This window comes from Chroicocephalus ridibundus, chromosome 1 (assembly GCF_963924245.1).
Source record: "Chroicocephalus ridibundus chromosome 1, bChrRid1.1, whole genome shotgun sequence".
Taxonomy (NCBI): Eukaryota; Metazoa; Chordata; class Aves; order Charadriiformes; family Laridae; genus Chroicocephalus; species Chroicocephalus ridibundus.
Genome location: NC_086284.1, coordinates 36,958,929 through 36,971,880, shown reverse-complemented (window position 1 = coordinate 36,971,880; position 12,952 = coordinate 36,958,929). Strand labels below are relative to the sequence as shown.

General features: G+C 43.2%; 1 protein-coding gene across 4 annotated transcripts in view; it reads left to right on the top strand.

Moving 5' to 3' along the window:
- The first annotated feature begins 2,305 nt into the window (after positions 1–2,305).
- Positions 2,306–12,952, top strand: part of NAA16 (N-alpha-acetyltransferase 16, NatA auxiliary subunit) — a 71,286-nt gene continuing 60,639 nt past the window's right edge. For 3 of the 4 annotated variants that reach the window (XR_010071106.1, XM_063335035.1, XM_063335043.1), the window contains exon 1: positions 2,306–2,817. Coding sequence is in view for 2 of the 4 variants with exons in the window: in XM_063335035.1 (XP_063191105.1) it covers positions 2,764–2,817 (54 nt within the window). In the remaining 2 variants the exon portion in view is untranslated. The remainder of the gene's footprint in view (positions 2,818–12,952) is intronic. The other variant, XM_063335036.1, reaches the window with a different exon arrangement.

The window sequence follows — 12,952 nt, the reverse complement described above, 5'->3', positions numbered from 1 at the left end:
CTTTCAACCCAAATAGCTTGTCAACTGACTTCTGAATTCTTTCTGTTTGAAGGAAAAACTGGTGACAAAACCATACGCGTCTCGAATACAGTCCTGTTTATTAACAAAGCCTGTAGAAAGAGCTTTGTTTTGCCCAGCACAGTGGGATTAAATGACAAGAAGTTTTCTTGACTGCGATCCCAAACCTCACTTTTAACTAGAGCTCTGCCTCCCCCAAAAGCTCCCTTCTTTGTTTATTCTCTCCCAGCTAGCCTACAAACGTTTCTTTTATTGCCTCCTTGCTTTCCCTTTCTTGCTGCTTTTAACACAGATTTTTAATACAGACACATGTCTAAATGCAAATCGAAGCCCTGCCTCTTATTTGCAATTTGTTTATTTTCAGACAGCATCCCTTCCAGTATTTGGACTAGCAGGAAACAGAGATCTTTAGCTGTCAAGAATAGCCTTACTGCTTCAGACCAAAGGTCCACCTAGCACGATATTTGCCTGACCATCTCAGAGATGCCTCTGTTTTATCACTCAAGCCAGCCGGCGGCATAACACGCCTTTTGCTAAGACAGAAAACTAGAGCTCATAAAGTCTAGGCTTCAACTAGTTATAAACAGTGCCGAATACATGCTGTGGTACAACCAGGCTCTGAAAACAACGCAGCAGGGCAAAGCCAAGTTGGCCATCCTTGTCAACAGTACTCCTGCTTTGAAAAAATCAGATACCGAATACAGCAGTACTCCACCATGTAGCAGAAAGAACAGTGAATTGGGTACAGCATGTGGAAAATACCCATACTGCTGTCAGTGACCCAGTGACCCATGATTAGAAGCATGCCGGAACAAGAGAGTGAGAAATAAACACAATAAAGATAGCCCTTCTACAAAGAAACTTATTACTGACCATACATCTAAACAGATTAACAAAACAATACCGAAAAGAACCACCATCTACAAAAAGTGGCCATAAACTGATGCTCAGCTACGAGGAACCAGGAAAGCATACACTGTGCTGCTTTAACATTCTCCTCACCCTTGCTATTTTCATCTCAGGAGGCTTCCAAAGGCTACCACAGTATTATTTTTTTTCCTAATTATTAGTCCCCAAGTTCGGCCATCATCCAGGTTACTCTCTTCCGAGAAAACGTCCACTCTCTTGTTCCCTCTTTTCGCCTGAAAGGAAAGCAGCTATCATGTCCATCAGCTTCAGCACTGGCCAAGTCAAAGACATGCTGCTTGGGATGCTGTCACAGTCACCTACTTTATGTGTAACCAAATAAAATATGTTAAGTACACAGCTTTTCTAATTAGCTCTTGTTATAGACTAGTTTCCACACACTTGCTTTACTGTGGGTATCTATCATGTTCATCATCTGGGACAGTAGGTGGATAACCACATTATTACAAAATTAATATCCTTTTAAAACATACCAAAATATAATTAATATTTTTAAAGGGTAATTACATAAACAGAGATTCTAATTGAAGCTGCCTAATTTTTTTTTCCCCTGTAAGATGGTCCTTTTTAATTGGTTGTAACCTTGACAGTTTAACTAGTTTTCCTTCTAAGCAAATGCCCCAGGCCATGTGGGTTTGGTGTTTATGGTTGGTTATTTTTTGGTTTTTTTTTTTGAATTTTTGCAAAGATTCATTTAAGAACGATTTCTGGGAATAATGAGAAGAAAAAATTATTTCCAAAAGACCTTAAACCTCCTTTGGCGAAGGAGCCAAGCCACAAATAAACACTTACTGTTCTAAGCGGGCACGATAGCGCTGCGAAGCTTTACATAACCAGCTGCTGAAAAACGCATTAAACGCAATAGATGACATCCCCGCTTGCTCGAAGTCTGACTGCTAAGTTTGCTGTTCTTTCCTTAAATTACCAGCCTGGGCACGGCGAGCCAGCAGCCGCTCAAAGCTCTACAGTTTTGTACAGACTTTGCTCTCCTCCAGCAATCCCTCCCAAGGCTTTCAGGCAGCCTGGCTCTCCGAAATAACCAGTTTAAAGCGGGCTGGTGGGATGGCGGCCACCACAACTGGGTTACTAGGGGTAGAGGAGCGGGGCGGCCACCACACAGAAGGACACTTTCTGCCCACCCAGCCGCGGCCGGAGGAGGCCAAACCGCTGCAAAAACCCCCTTCGCCTTAGAAACCGCCGCAAGCCGGGCGAGCGGGAGTCGGGATTTGGGACAAACCTCAGCGGGTGGGAGCCCCCTTGCTTCCCTCGGGGCCTTGCCGAGGGCTCCCCGCCTCAGGGCCGCCGGCTGGGCCCGCGGCAGGTAACTCCCCTCAGGGCCGACCAACAGCGAAACCTCCCCTCACGCCGGGGGACAAGAGGCCGAGGCACCGCGGAAGACCCCCTCGCGCCCTGGCGGATCCCCCCCCTTCACATCCCGGCTCGACACGGAGCAGGGTGTATGTGTGAGGGGGGGGAAGCAGCGGGTGGCCGCCTGGCGGCGGTGCGCCTGCGCGGAGGGGACCCCGTCTGCCATTTTGCAGCGTCAGGCGGGCCGGCGAGGCCTCCCCCGGCAGCTGCGCAGAGGGGCCGCGCTCCCGCGCCGCGTCTGAGGGGAGCCGGCGGGGAGGGCGGTGCAGGCCAATGAGTTAAAGAGTCGCCGCCGCCGTTCGGGCAGGAGTCGCGCCGCCGAGTCCGGGGTTCTCCTTCCCCCTCCCCTTCCCCTCCCTCGTACCGACAGCCGCTGGGCCACCCCCGACACCCCCCCCTCCCCCCACCCCCCCTTCCTCCTGCCGTGCCTGCCCCGGGGCCGCCCGCACCATGCCGTCTGTGCCGCTGCCGCCCAAGGAGAGCAACCTCTTCAAGCGGATCCTGGTGAGCTACCAGCCGCGCTCCTCTCTCTCTCTCTCTATCTTCTCTCTTCCCGCGGCGCTTCTCCCTCCTCTTTCCGCTCGCACACTGGCCTTGCTCGGTGCCCTGCGACCCGCGGCGCGCCTCACTTCGCCCGCTGCCGGAGTTGGCTCTGGCCGAGCGAAAGAGGATGCGGCGGCCGCGCTCGCCCGGGGAGGGAGCCGCCGGCGCCTCCTCGTCCCGGTTCGTCCCCGTTTCCTTCCTTTGTCTGGGGCCCGCCGAGCAGGCCGGGCGAGCCCCTCTCACTCCTGTTGGCGGGGGGGGAGGCCGGGAGGGGCCGGTGTCGCCCCCGGCCGGGCGAGGGCGGGAAGGAGGGAGGGAACCAGCTGCCGCTTTCCCCGGGGCCGCGGTTCTCCTTCCTCCCCGCCCGCGGCGGTAACTCCGGGGCGAGCTCCGGGCCGCCGCCGCTCCGTCCTCCCCGGCCCTGCCGGCAGAGGCGGGCCCGAACCCGCGCCTTGAGGGGGCTTGCGGACGGCTGGGGACGGCGGCTTTGGGGCGTGGGGGGAGCTGTCACCCCCCCACACCCCGGGGATCTGGCTGAGGGCTCGGCGTGGCACTCAGCCGCAGCGGCCTCCCGCCCCCGGGAGGATGGGAGAAGACCTCGAAGCAGGCTGGAAGCGTAGCAGGGATTTGGTGTTGCTAAGTTGGTTTCCATAGGTGCCTCACTTCCCATAAGAACATCATTTATTAGTACAGGGACTCGATTAAAGCTCGTTTGCTGAGCCATCCGAAGTGTAGCTGAAGAAGTCTGGCAGATCAAAGTGTCCTGACCCTGTAGACTTGTCTCAACTTCTATGTGGGGGGCTACTTTGACTAAATTATTATCTTGGGCTGCTTCAGCTCTTTGATACTTAATGGTGCAAAGGACATTTGGTGTTTGTGAGGTAACTTTAAAGGAAGAGCTCGCTTTAGCTGTAAGTTTCTACTCAATCACTGTATATTTCATAGTGCTAACTCGTTATGGAAAGAAACGCACTGAGGTGCATCCCAACCTCCCAAGGGGGGAAAAAAAACCTACAACCCACAACAAAACACCAGATCCCCCCTTTCCTGAGCTTTTCAGTGCGTTACTAATGGAATTCTGGCTTCAATAAAGTTGAGGCGTTTTGTGCCAGTTTGCTAGTCAGCAGGCAGAGGAGGTCTATGCAGCACAGTGGTAATCTGTTGGCAGGCACAAATTTCTTCACTTATATGGGAATTTGTTACGCTAGTTTCAGTAACTCTGTGGTTGAGAGGTGGGCACTCTGTCTTCAGGAAACTGAGCTCAAAACAAGCAGTGTGTCTAAGCCTGTATACTCTGTACGTAGCTGGTGCATTTCGGCAGGTGCTTCAGAACTGTTTTCTTTTACCTGCTTTGGGTAGTATGCAGATTTTAAGACTTAATGGTTCTTAATGGTGATTTGTTGCTTACTGCATGCTTATGGTATGCATCTTAGTAAGTCATTCTAGCACTCCTCTTTCTCTCTGCTAAAAATAAGTGACTAATATTAGAACAGTTAAGTGATTATTGTTACTAGTAGCAAACAAGTTCACAGTAGCAGTCACTTCTGAAGTTTTTTCAACTGAAATATAGAAGCGCTTTTCTGGAGATCTTATTTTAGACAAGCTTTATTTTTTCTGTATTAAGCACTGGACAAAACATAAGTGCTTAGGCAAGGAAAAGAGATGCATAGAACTTCATTGAAGCTGATACGGAAATTTACTTGCTTCCTAAAACCTTCAGAAGGTTTAACTGGTGCTGTTTAGCACCAGGGAATTTTTTACAATTCCCAAAGTTTTAATCACAAACTTCTTTACTTGTTAGGTGGTTACTTCATGTATTGATACTTCTTGAAATTTAATTTCTTATTGCTTATTCTAGCTTTGCCTTTTCATGACTCTCTCCGGAATACTACTGTCTAAATAGTACAAATTGAACCCTTTGGTTGATTGACATATTTCAGAGTATTTTAGTGTAGTAATACAGCTTGTAGTGCTAAAGGCTCTTCTCTAATTGAAGCAGCTTTTGCCTACTCTGGCGCTGCCAGCATACTCGAAATTATTAGGGATGCTATAGGCATTTTAAAAATTGTAGGGAGAGAGGGGAATTATGCAGGATGCTGTATAGTAAGACCTTACAAGCATGTAGTGATTTAATCACTCGGAACAGATATGAGGAAACTGTACTCATATATTAAGACTAAGTATTTTTACAAACACTCTGCGGAGAATTAGCAGTTCTGAAATGGGAAACTCATTTGGAGATCATTGAGAATTACTTAGCAGTCAGTGACTTGGTGTGTGGTGTAACACGTGAGACAGGTTATCAACAGTCTGAACAAGATGTCCACATAACAGCACACCAAACTTAGAGGTGCCCAAACTAGTGTGGCCTCATGGAGTTCAGCGTAAGCTGTGAAGTCTGCTCAGGAAGCTGAGTAAATAGTCTTTAAGCCACATCAATTGGTGTGTCTGCATGCTTGGCAGTACTTGAACAAGCTGACTTAAAACTAGCTGTCATGTGATTAGAGAACTAATAGCAATTGGAGCATAGGTAACAAGTTATAGTTTCTCAGTACTACTGTAAAGTAGTGCTAGAGCTCAATTCTCTCACTGTCCTGGCTTCCAGGTCTGCTTTGCTTCTTAAGCCTTACTTCTGCTCTGCTGCAGGGGCTTTTTCTAGGACTAGTGCTCTTCCCTTGGAAGCTCTAATGGTGCTTGAAGGTGTGATGTTGGTTGGGAGGGAGGGGCTGAGCAACTTCAGGCTCTTCTCTTTCACTGCTCAGCGTCACAGAAGGCATGGAGGAAGTGTTTGAAAGCTTCCTGGCTCGCCCTTTATGGAAAGAGAGAAAGGCATCCATAAAGAAGAATTAATACAGGAATGCTGGAGTGTTTCTTGCCACTTAAAATCAGTCTTCAGCTGATGTCACTTGAGTGGGGCAGATGCAATCTAAAGTAAACGTGTAGACTAGTAATTTAAAAATACTTCTTGTTAACATTGAAGTTTGGTAATGTGCATTTGGTGTTTAATTCTAATAAGCCTAGGCAGATCTTTTATTTTGTGTATTTAAAACAGAGTTGTAAGCTTGCCTTCAGAGTATGTTTCAGTTTGAGCAGCTTTTATTTATTTTTTTTCTCCACCTGTGAACCTAGATTGTAAACTATGTCTCATCTTAAAATTAAGATGTTTTAAGATTTGGCTTTATAGAATCAAATCAGCTCTGTCTGGACAGGGCATGGCAGTAGTCCTTATGAGTGCTTTAGAGGAAAGCCATGGGGTTGTTGTTGTACTTTCATGGCTTACTTGCCAAATTGTTTTTGTTTTTAAGAAATGCTTAGTGTCCTATAATAACTATTGGTGTCTGCCCAGTGTCACACAGTGTAAGTTATTGTCTACTGTTTGTTTCATGCCTAATATAACTGTGGATAGTATCATGCTTGTAAATAACTAATCCTTTGATTTCTTAGTGAATTCCACATATTGTTGTTGCATAAAATAAGGTTTGCTGCTTTAATTGCAAATGTGTTTCCCTTGAGGAAGGGCTAGCCTGTGAGTATTTCATCCTGTTAGGAGGGAGCTAAGTTCTAATACCTCTTCAGATACAAAGCATTACTCTTACTGAGACCAGTTTAGCCGTTTACTCTTCTTTGACTTCAAGTAATTAAACACAAAAAGTCTGCAAGTATGTCTCTGTAGCAGTCACTTGTTGCTGCATAGTTCATTCAGGCATGTATCTTCCACTTCTTTGGGTGAGGGAATCTTAAAAGTTATCCTAAGTGTCCTATCTCTGAGGAGTTGTTCAACTTCTCTGTAGGGTCCTTTTTGTTTCCTGACTTCTACAGTAATCTTAAAAGACTTCTTTGATAAAAGATAAATGTGCAAGCGTTTGTAGGAGTTAATTAAATTAATTCTGATTCATAAAATTCTAAAAATCTTTTCCATTTTATTTAATGAAATAATAATGGATTATAAGCATGCATAAGTCAGGCTCCTAGTAATGAAGTGGTGGAATTACCAAACTATTAAACTCAATAATTGGGAAGGTATGATGCTATTCTAGTTAATGCCTCCCAAATGATATGAATAACATAGCTGAGGTAGCCATTGCAATTCATTATTGGAGTAGTGGATGTTGGAAGTCAATGTTAAAGACCCCTTTCTTCAAAGGTAAGGGTATGGAGCTGTCATTAAAAATCTTCTGGTGTGACTAATAAAACTGATTTGTGGTGCAGTTGTTACTTGAGCTGCTAAGGAGGGGCAGCATAGGAAGAGTGCAGGCTGTTTCCTTTCAAAAGAGGTGGTGAGGATGCCTGGCCAGCTGCAGACTACTAAAATGACAGAGTTGTGGAGGATAGATGATAGACTAATGGTAAGAGTAAGATTTTGATAAGGGAAAATCATGCTTCACATTTGTCAGTGATTTGAGAGAATGTGATTTGGAAGGGACTTTATCCCAAATAAACATTCCTGGTTTAATTTTTCAAAAGATGTTTGTAAATGTCATCGTGAAAGGCTCATAAAACAGATTTCCATGGAATGGTGCTGGTTGTTTATTCACCTGGGACTTTTTTTTTAAGGAAAGTTCTTGTATGAATAAATGATAATTTTCCAGAATTAAGTCCCATAGTATTTTGTGCTGGAACTTTTTCTTAATTGCCTATGGTTATATTGAACAGAACAAGTGATGAATAGCAAGAAGAGTTCAGTTGTATTAAACTCCTCAGGGCACAAGAAGTGAAGGCCATCTGAAAACATGCAGAATTACTTCATGTTTATGGAGTAAGTTGAGTCGTAGCAAGTAAAATTGTTTGTAGGTGAGTTAGACTTGGAAATACTAACTTAATGTAGACCTAGTATGGGCTGTGAGCTGGATTGCCCTTAAGATTTGAGATTTTTAGGGATTTTTGAAGTTCTTAAAAACTGTTTCCTTATACAGTAGTTGAAAGCTGGTGAATCCTGGTGTCATGAAGAGAAAAAATGCTGTTTTCCCACTGCTCAAGTACACTGCAAGTCTAGATTTGCAGTGCTGTTCCCCTGGTCCTGCCCCCCACTGCCCACCCCCAGGCCTCCTCAGAAGAAGGATGCAAGTATGAAATGACCTTCTTGAAGGAGAAAGAACTTAATAGAAGATTCTCAAATTATGAATAGTCTGGAGAAGTTAAGTAGGGACTTGTCTATTTTCAAGCTATTGTGCCTAGTTTGTATTTTGGTAGAAATGGTGGCTGCAAAGTAGCAGGCTTCAGACAAAAAGTTCTTAACAAAAAGATACTTACACAGTGGAACCCTTTGCTGCAAGATGTAGTAGCTACAAAAAGTTTTAGGCACTTCAAGGTGTGTGTGGGGAGCCCTTTTCTTCTTTGTGTGTGAATATATACCCTTTGGCTTGGAGGATTGGTGAGGCACAAATACCTGGAGGCTGAGAACATTCTGGAGAGAGCTGTAATAATGCTTATCTTATTATAAGCCTCACCCTATGCATCTCCCACTTGTATCTTACCTCTAATGGCCTATACCAGGTAGGTCTGATCTCTCTGGCCTCATCTGTTATGATTCATGCAACTTTTTTGTCTGAATCGCTGTGAAACCTTCTAGGGAATGTTGAGATGCAGTTAGTGTTAAAGGCTTGCACCAGTGATTGCCTTGAACTTGCTTTAAGATGTCTAAATAAAAGCATAACTTTTTAAAGTGCGAGTTTTATGTTTATGTCCATCAGGTCTTACAAAACAGTGCTCATGTTGATAGTTTCATTTGTTTAACTGCTCACAGATGCAGTTCCACTAGCTTGTGGAGCACCTGCTCTGTCTGAGTTCTTGCTAGGCAAATTGCAGTTTCATCCTAGGAGATGTGGCAGATTGGTCTCTTCAGTACTTCTACACAAAATGCAGATTAAAAACTACTAGAAAATGTGTGATGGGGGCTATGACTTGTCTAATTTCTAGTGTTGCCGTTACGATTTCTGCTTTGCAGAGGCATACACATGCTCATAAATGGTAGAGAACTCTACTAGCTCAAATAGTGAGGAAGTTACAGATGCTAAGTGCTGGTAAGCAAGAGCTCTTTCTACTGTGTGTTCTCTTGGTTTTGCCCCTTCAAAGAAAAGGATGTTCTAGGGATTCAAGTTGCCTTGAGCGTGTATGCACGGTGCGGAATTAGAATGGGCCTTAATTTAAGACAAGCTTTTAAATAATGAGTTTCCCTCTTTAAAAGGTTTATAGGGCTGTTAAAGACATCTCTGACAACAAATGTTGAAACAACATTCTCTTATCACAAATGTTCTTTCCAATAATAAATACAAAATCAGTTTTATTCTGCCAATAATAAAGTACAAACAGCAATGATTACAACTGTTTATACAGAATGCAGGTGGAAGTATGTTTTATGTATTCTGGAGATTTGAACTTAAATAATTGGAAGAAAACTGGTTAAATGAAAAGATGCTGTTGTACACAGACAGTCATGATAGTGAAAGCTTAGATACCACTGTGACATTAGTACTCTGATCAAAACGTTACTGCTATATATGATGCTGGCCACATGTTCTATTGTACACTACCATCTGTGGTCTGACTCAACATGGTTCTGCATTGCCAAGTCCCCAGCTCTGGGGAAGAACTGTGTGACCTGCCCATTTTGACAATGGGAGCAACCAAGGCTGGAGCCAAGTTGTCTTCCTCTTCCTGTCTACCTCCCAGAAGGAATGGCCATGCATATATAAAATACCAGTAGGGCTTGGGGGAAAGGGTAGAAGAACATGTTGATACTCTGGAAGGGTTGTCCTGGGACTAGAAATCTAGGATTCTGTGGGAATGGGAAAATGATAATGAACTTTTTCCTTGGCCTCCATGAGCTGAAGCCCCTTCTGGCTGAGAGTTTTTGTTTCCGTTCTCTCAAACATCAGTGAACTGAAATTGTTGTGGAGAGAGGCTTGCTGGTTGGGGAACCTCATGCAGAGGACCCCAGCCTGTCTCTGAAATTTAATAGTATCATGATGCTTTCTTTTCCTGTATCAGTATTGCAAAGTATCCAAATATTTCATGATACAAGGAGCATTTCCAATGCAGATGGAAAGCTGAACTCTTTTGGAACTTAATCATATATCATTCAAACAAGATGGTGTCAGACCTTGCTATCAAACTGGTGAATAATTGAGTAATTATTATTTGTTAGCATAGAAACAGTACATGCTGAGTTCTGCCTGAAGTATCATTAAGGTGCTTGGATAACTAATTTCATCAATGGCTGTGAGAAACATAGGTTGTCTGTTAGATGCAGATGACATTGTTTTATAGATGTGCAATAAAACAAGGAAGGCTTTTTAAAAGGTCCAAGTGTTAAATACTAATTAAGAAGAATACTGACAGTATGCTGATGTTCCTGTATTGATTGTGCCTGGCTTTGGTTAGAAATTCGTATTAATAATTTGAACAGCCCCTAAATAACTGTCAGATAGCTCCTAGGAAAAGTTGCTGATCAGGATCACTGTCAGTGATAACTTTGACGGCTTTTTATTACTGAACTTAATAACCATTGTGGCTTGGACAGATTTCCAGCACAACTGACTTCCAGCATTCTTTCCGTAGGGCTTGATGTGTAAGCCTTGTCCTTTTCTCTGGGCTTGGATGTTCAACGTTTAGCTCTTGGGTTCCTTCCTTACCCAGCCCAGGTTTTTAAACTGTTTGTCTGCTGTGTAACACTGGTGGGGATCAGTGTTACACAGCAGACACACAGTTTAAAAAACTGAAGATGTAAGCATTACTAACACTCCAACTCATTTAAAAATAAAATATTAATCTTATGTTCTCAAAAAAACCCCAGAGTTTTGCACCAAAATCTTGGCAACAACAGAGAAGATGCTATGTGACAAGAAGAATGTTGAAGCTGAGTGTTGTGCAAGCAGGATTATGTGGAAGTACAGTAGCAGAAGACTAATAAACAAATTAAATTCTTCTAGTAAAGCTTGAAGCTGCTGTTATTCAGCTAGCTAGAAATCCGTTGAAATGCTTATTTTTCTTATTGGTGATTCTCGTGGTCCAGCATGTTTCTGGTGAAGCAGTCTATCAATGTGCAGACCTGTATTAATAGTGTGTGGACTGCACAGGTAGGATTTGAGATTAGTGTTAAATTGCTGGCAGTAGTTTGGATTTATTGTTTGACAAGCTCTTGTCAAGAGGTACAAAACCAACTTCTAAATTGCAGTGTTGTTATTAAAGAAAATTGCACGTAGAATCGTAGGATAGTTTGGGTTGGAAGGGACCTTTAAAGGTTATCTAGTCCAACCCCCCTGCAATAAGCAGGGACATCTTCAACTAGATCAGGTTGCTCAGAGCCCCGTCCAACCTGACCTTGAATGTCTCCAGGGATGGGGCCTCTACCACCTCTCTGGGCAGCCTGTGCCAGTGCTTTACCACCCTCATTGTAAAATAATTTCTTCCTTATATCTAGTCTAAATTTACCCCTTGTGCTATTGAAACAGGCCCTCCTAAAAGTCTGTTCCCACCTTTCTTGTAAGACCCCTTTACACATGCTTGCTGTGAGGCTGGTCACTGTGTCTCATTTCGATTGAACTTCTTCGCGCATCTGTTATAGTCACAGGACATCTTAAACAAAATTATTAAAACATTTAGGTTGATCAAGGAAACCTGGTTGCTGTGCTTAACACTGCTATTTGATTTGATGTAATAACTGTCCTCGTTCTTCAAATGTGATACTGCATTTTATTCAGCCTTCACATGAAAATGGTTTATGAAATAATATGTCACTTCAGTATGTTCAGAGGCACTAGGGACAGGGAGTGAGGAAGGGAATTGGTTGCTGCAACTGCAGTGTCTCTTTGAGTAGCAAGTTGAGATTTTTTTTTTGTTAGGTGGCTTCTCAGAAGTGAGTGCTCTTGTCTGAGGGCCATAATGAGATGTTCTTCAGCCATAAAACTGCTGATCTGTGTATTACACTACTGTTAGTATGTGAAAAACATAGCTGTTCTCCCAGTGCAAGACCTTTGTTTTTTTTTAACTGGCAAATGCTGTGTCTAGGGAGATGTAGTCTGTAAAGCCTCCCTTTACTAACCTGATCTTGCAAATAGTTAAACATAATTTATGTGTAAATTGCATATGTGATTGAGTAGTGATACATTAAGTCCTTCTGTTTTATAAGCAATGTTAGGGAGCCACTCAGATCCCTGATTCTGTTGATATTTAGTAGTGGAAGGGGGTTTTGTCTGTTTAAAGGGTGGAAGGGTCTTTGTCTCTTTAAAAAAAGATGGCATGGTACAAAAAAAATTGGAATTTGTGAATGGTAGTTCCTTATGTAGAAGCAGCAAAGCACTGTAATATAGGATTAAATTCTCCTCTTCCTCTTCATTGTTGTTTCCTTGTTATTAGTATGTTTTTACCTTTACAAATATAGTTACTTCCTAGGTGTTGTGCCCGTTTGACCTGTGTAGTGACACTTGATACTTACCTGAAAGGGCATAAAATGATGTCTAGCTTAATTGTATGGTAAAGTCTACAAGTAGATTGTATCTTTGAATTAGTGTTGAAAAAGGGAATAAACCAGGATGTGATGTTTGCTAGAGGAGGTAACGTCCTTCAGGAACATCTGGTAGCAGAAGTTCTGGATAACATTTTGGCCTTGCCAAAATCTCCCTTTGAGGTTTCAGGCTTGTAAACATTCATGATTTGGCTTTAATTTTAGCAGGAAACCATTGCCATAAAAGGGTGATGAGGAACATCACATCAAGCACAACAGATAAGGCTGTTCTTATAAAAAAACCAAAACAATCCCAGAAGAATATCTTGAGCCTTCAGTATACCAAAGACTTAATGCAATGGGACAGATGCTAATGAATGCATTTCAGCTATATTTGTGCTGATTGGTACAAAATTTGAGAATACATATGGAGACATCAGATCTCTCAACTATGAAATTCTCATCTGTACTACAAGATGAGATGGTATCGTGTGGCATCAAACTCTGGTCTCCTGTAAACAAGTTACAGGTGGAGTGTGGTGTGTTCATTCAGTTTTTGGACAGACAGAAGTTTAAAAGCAGTCCATTCACAACGTTTGGATGCTTTGAAGCCCCAGGCTTATCCAGGTAACTGAATCTGTAAGCCTTTCAGTA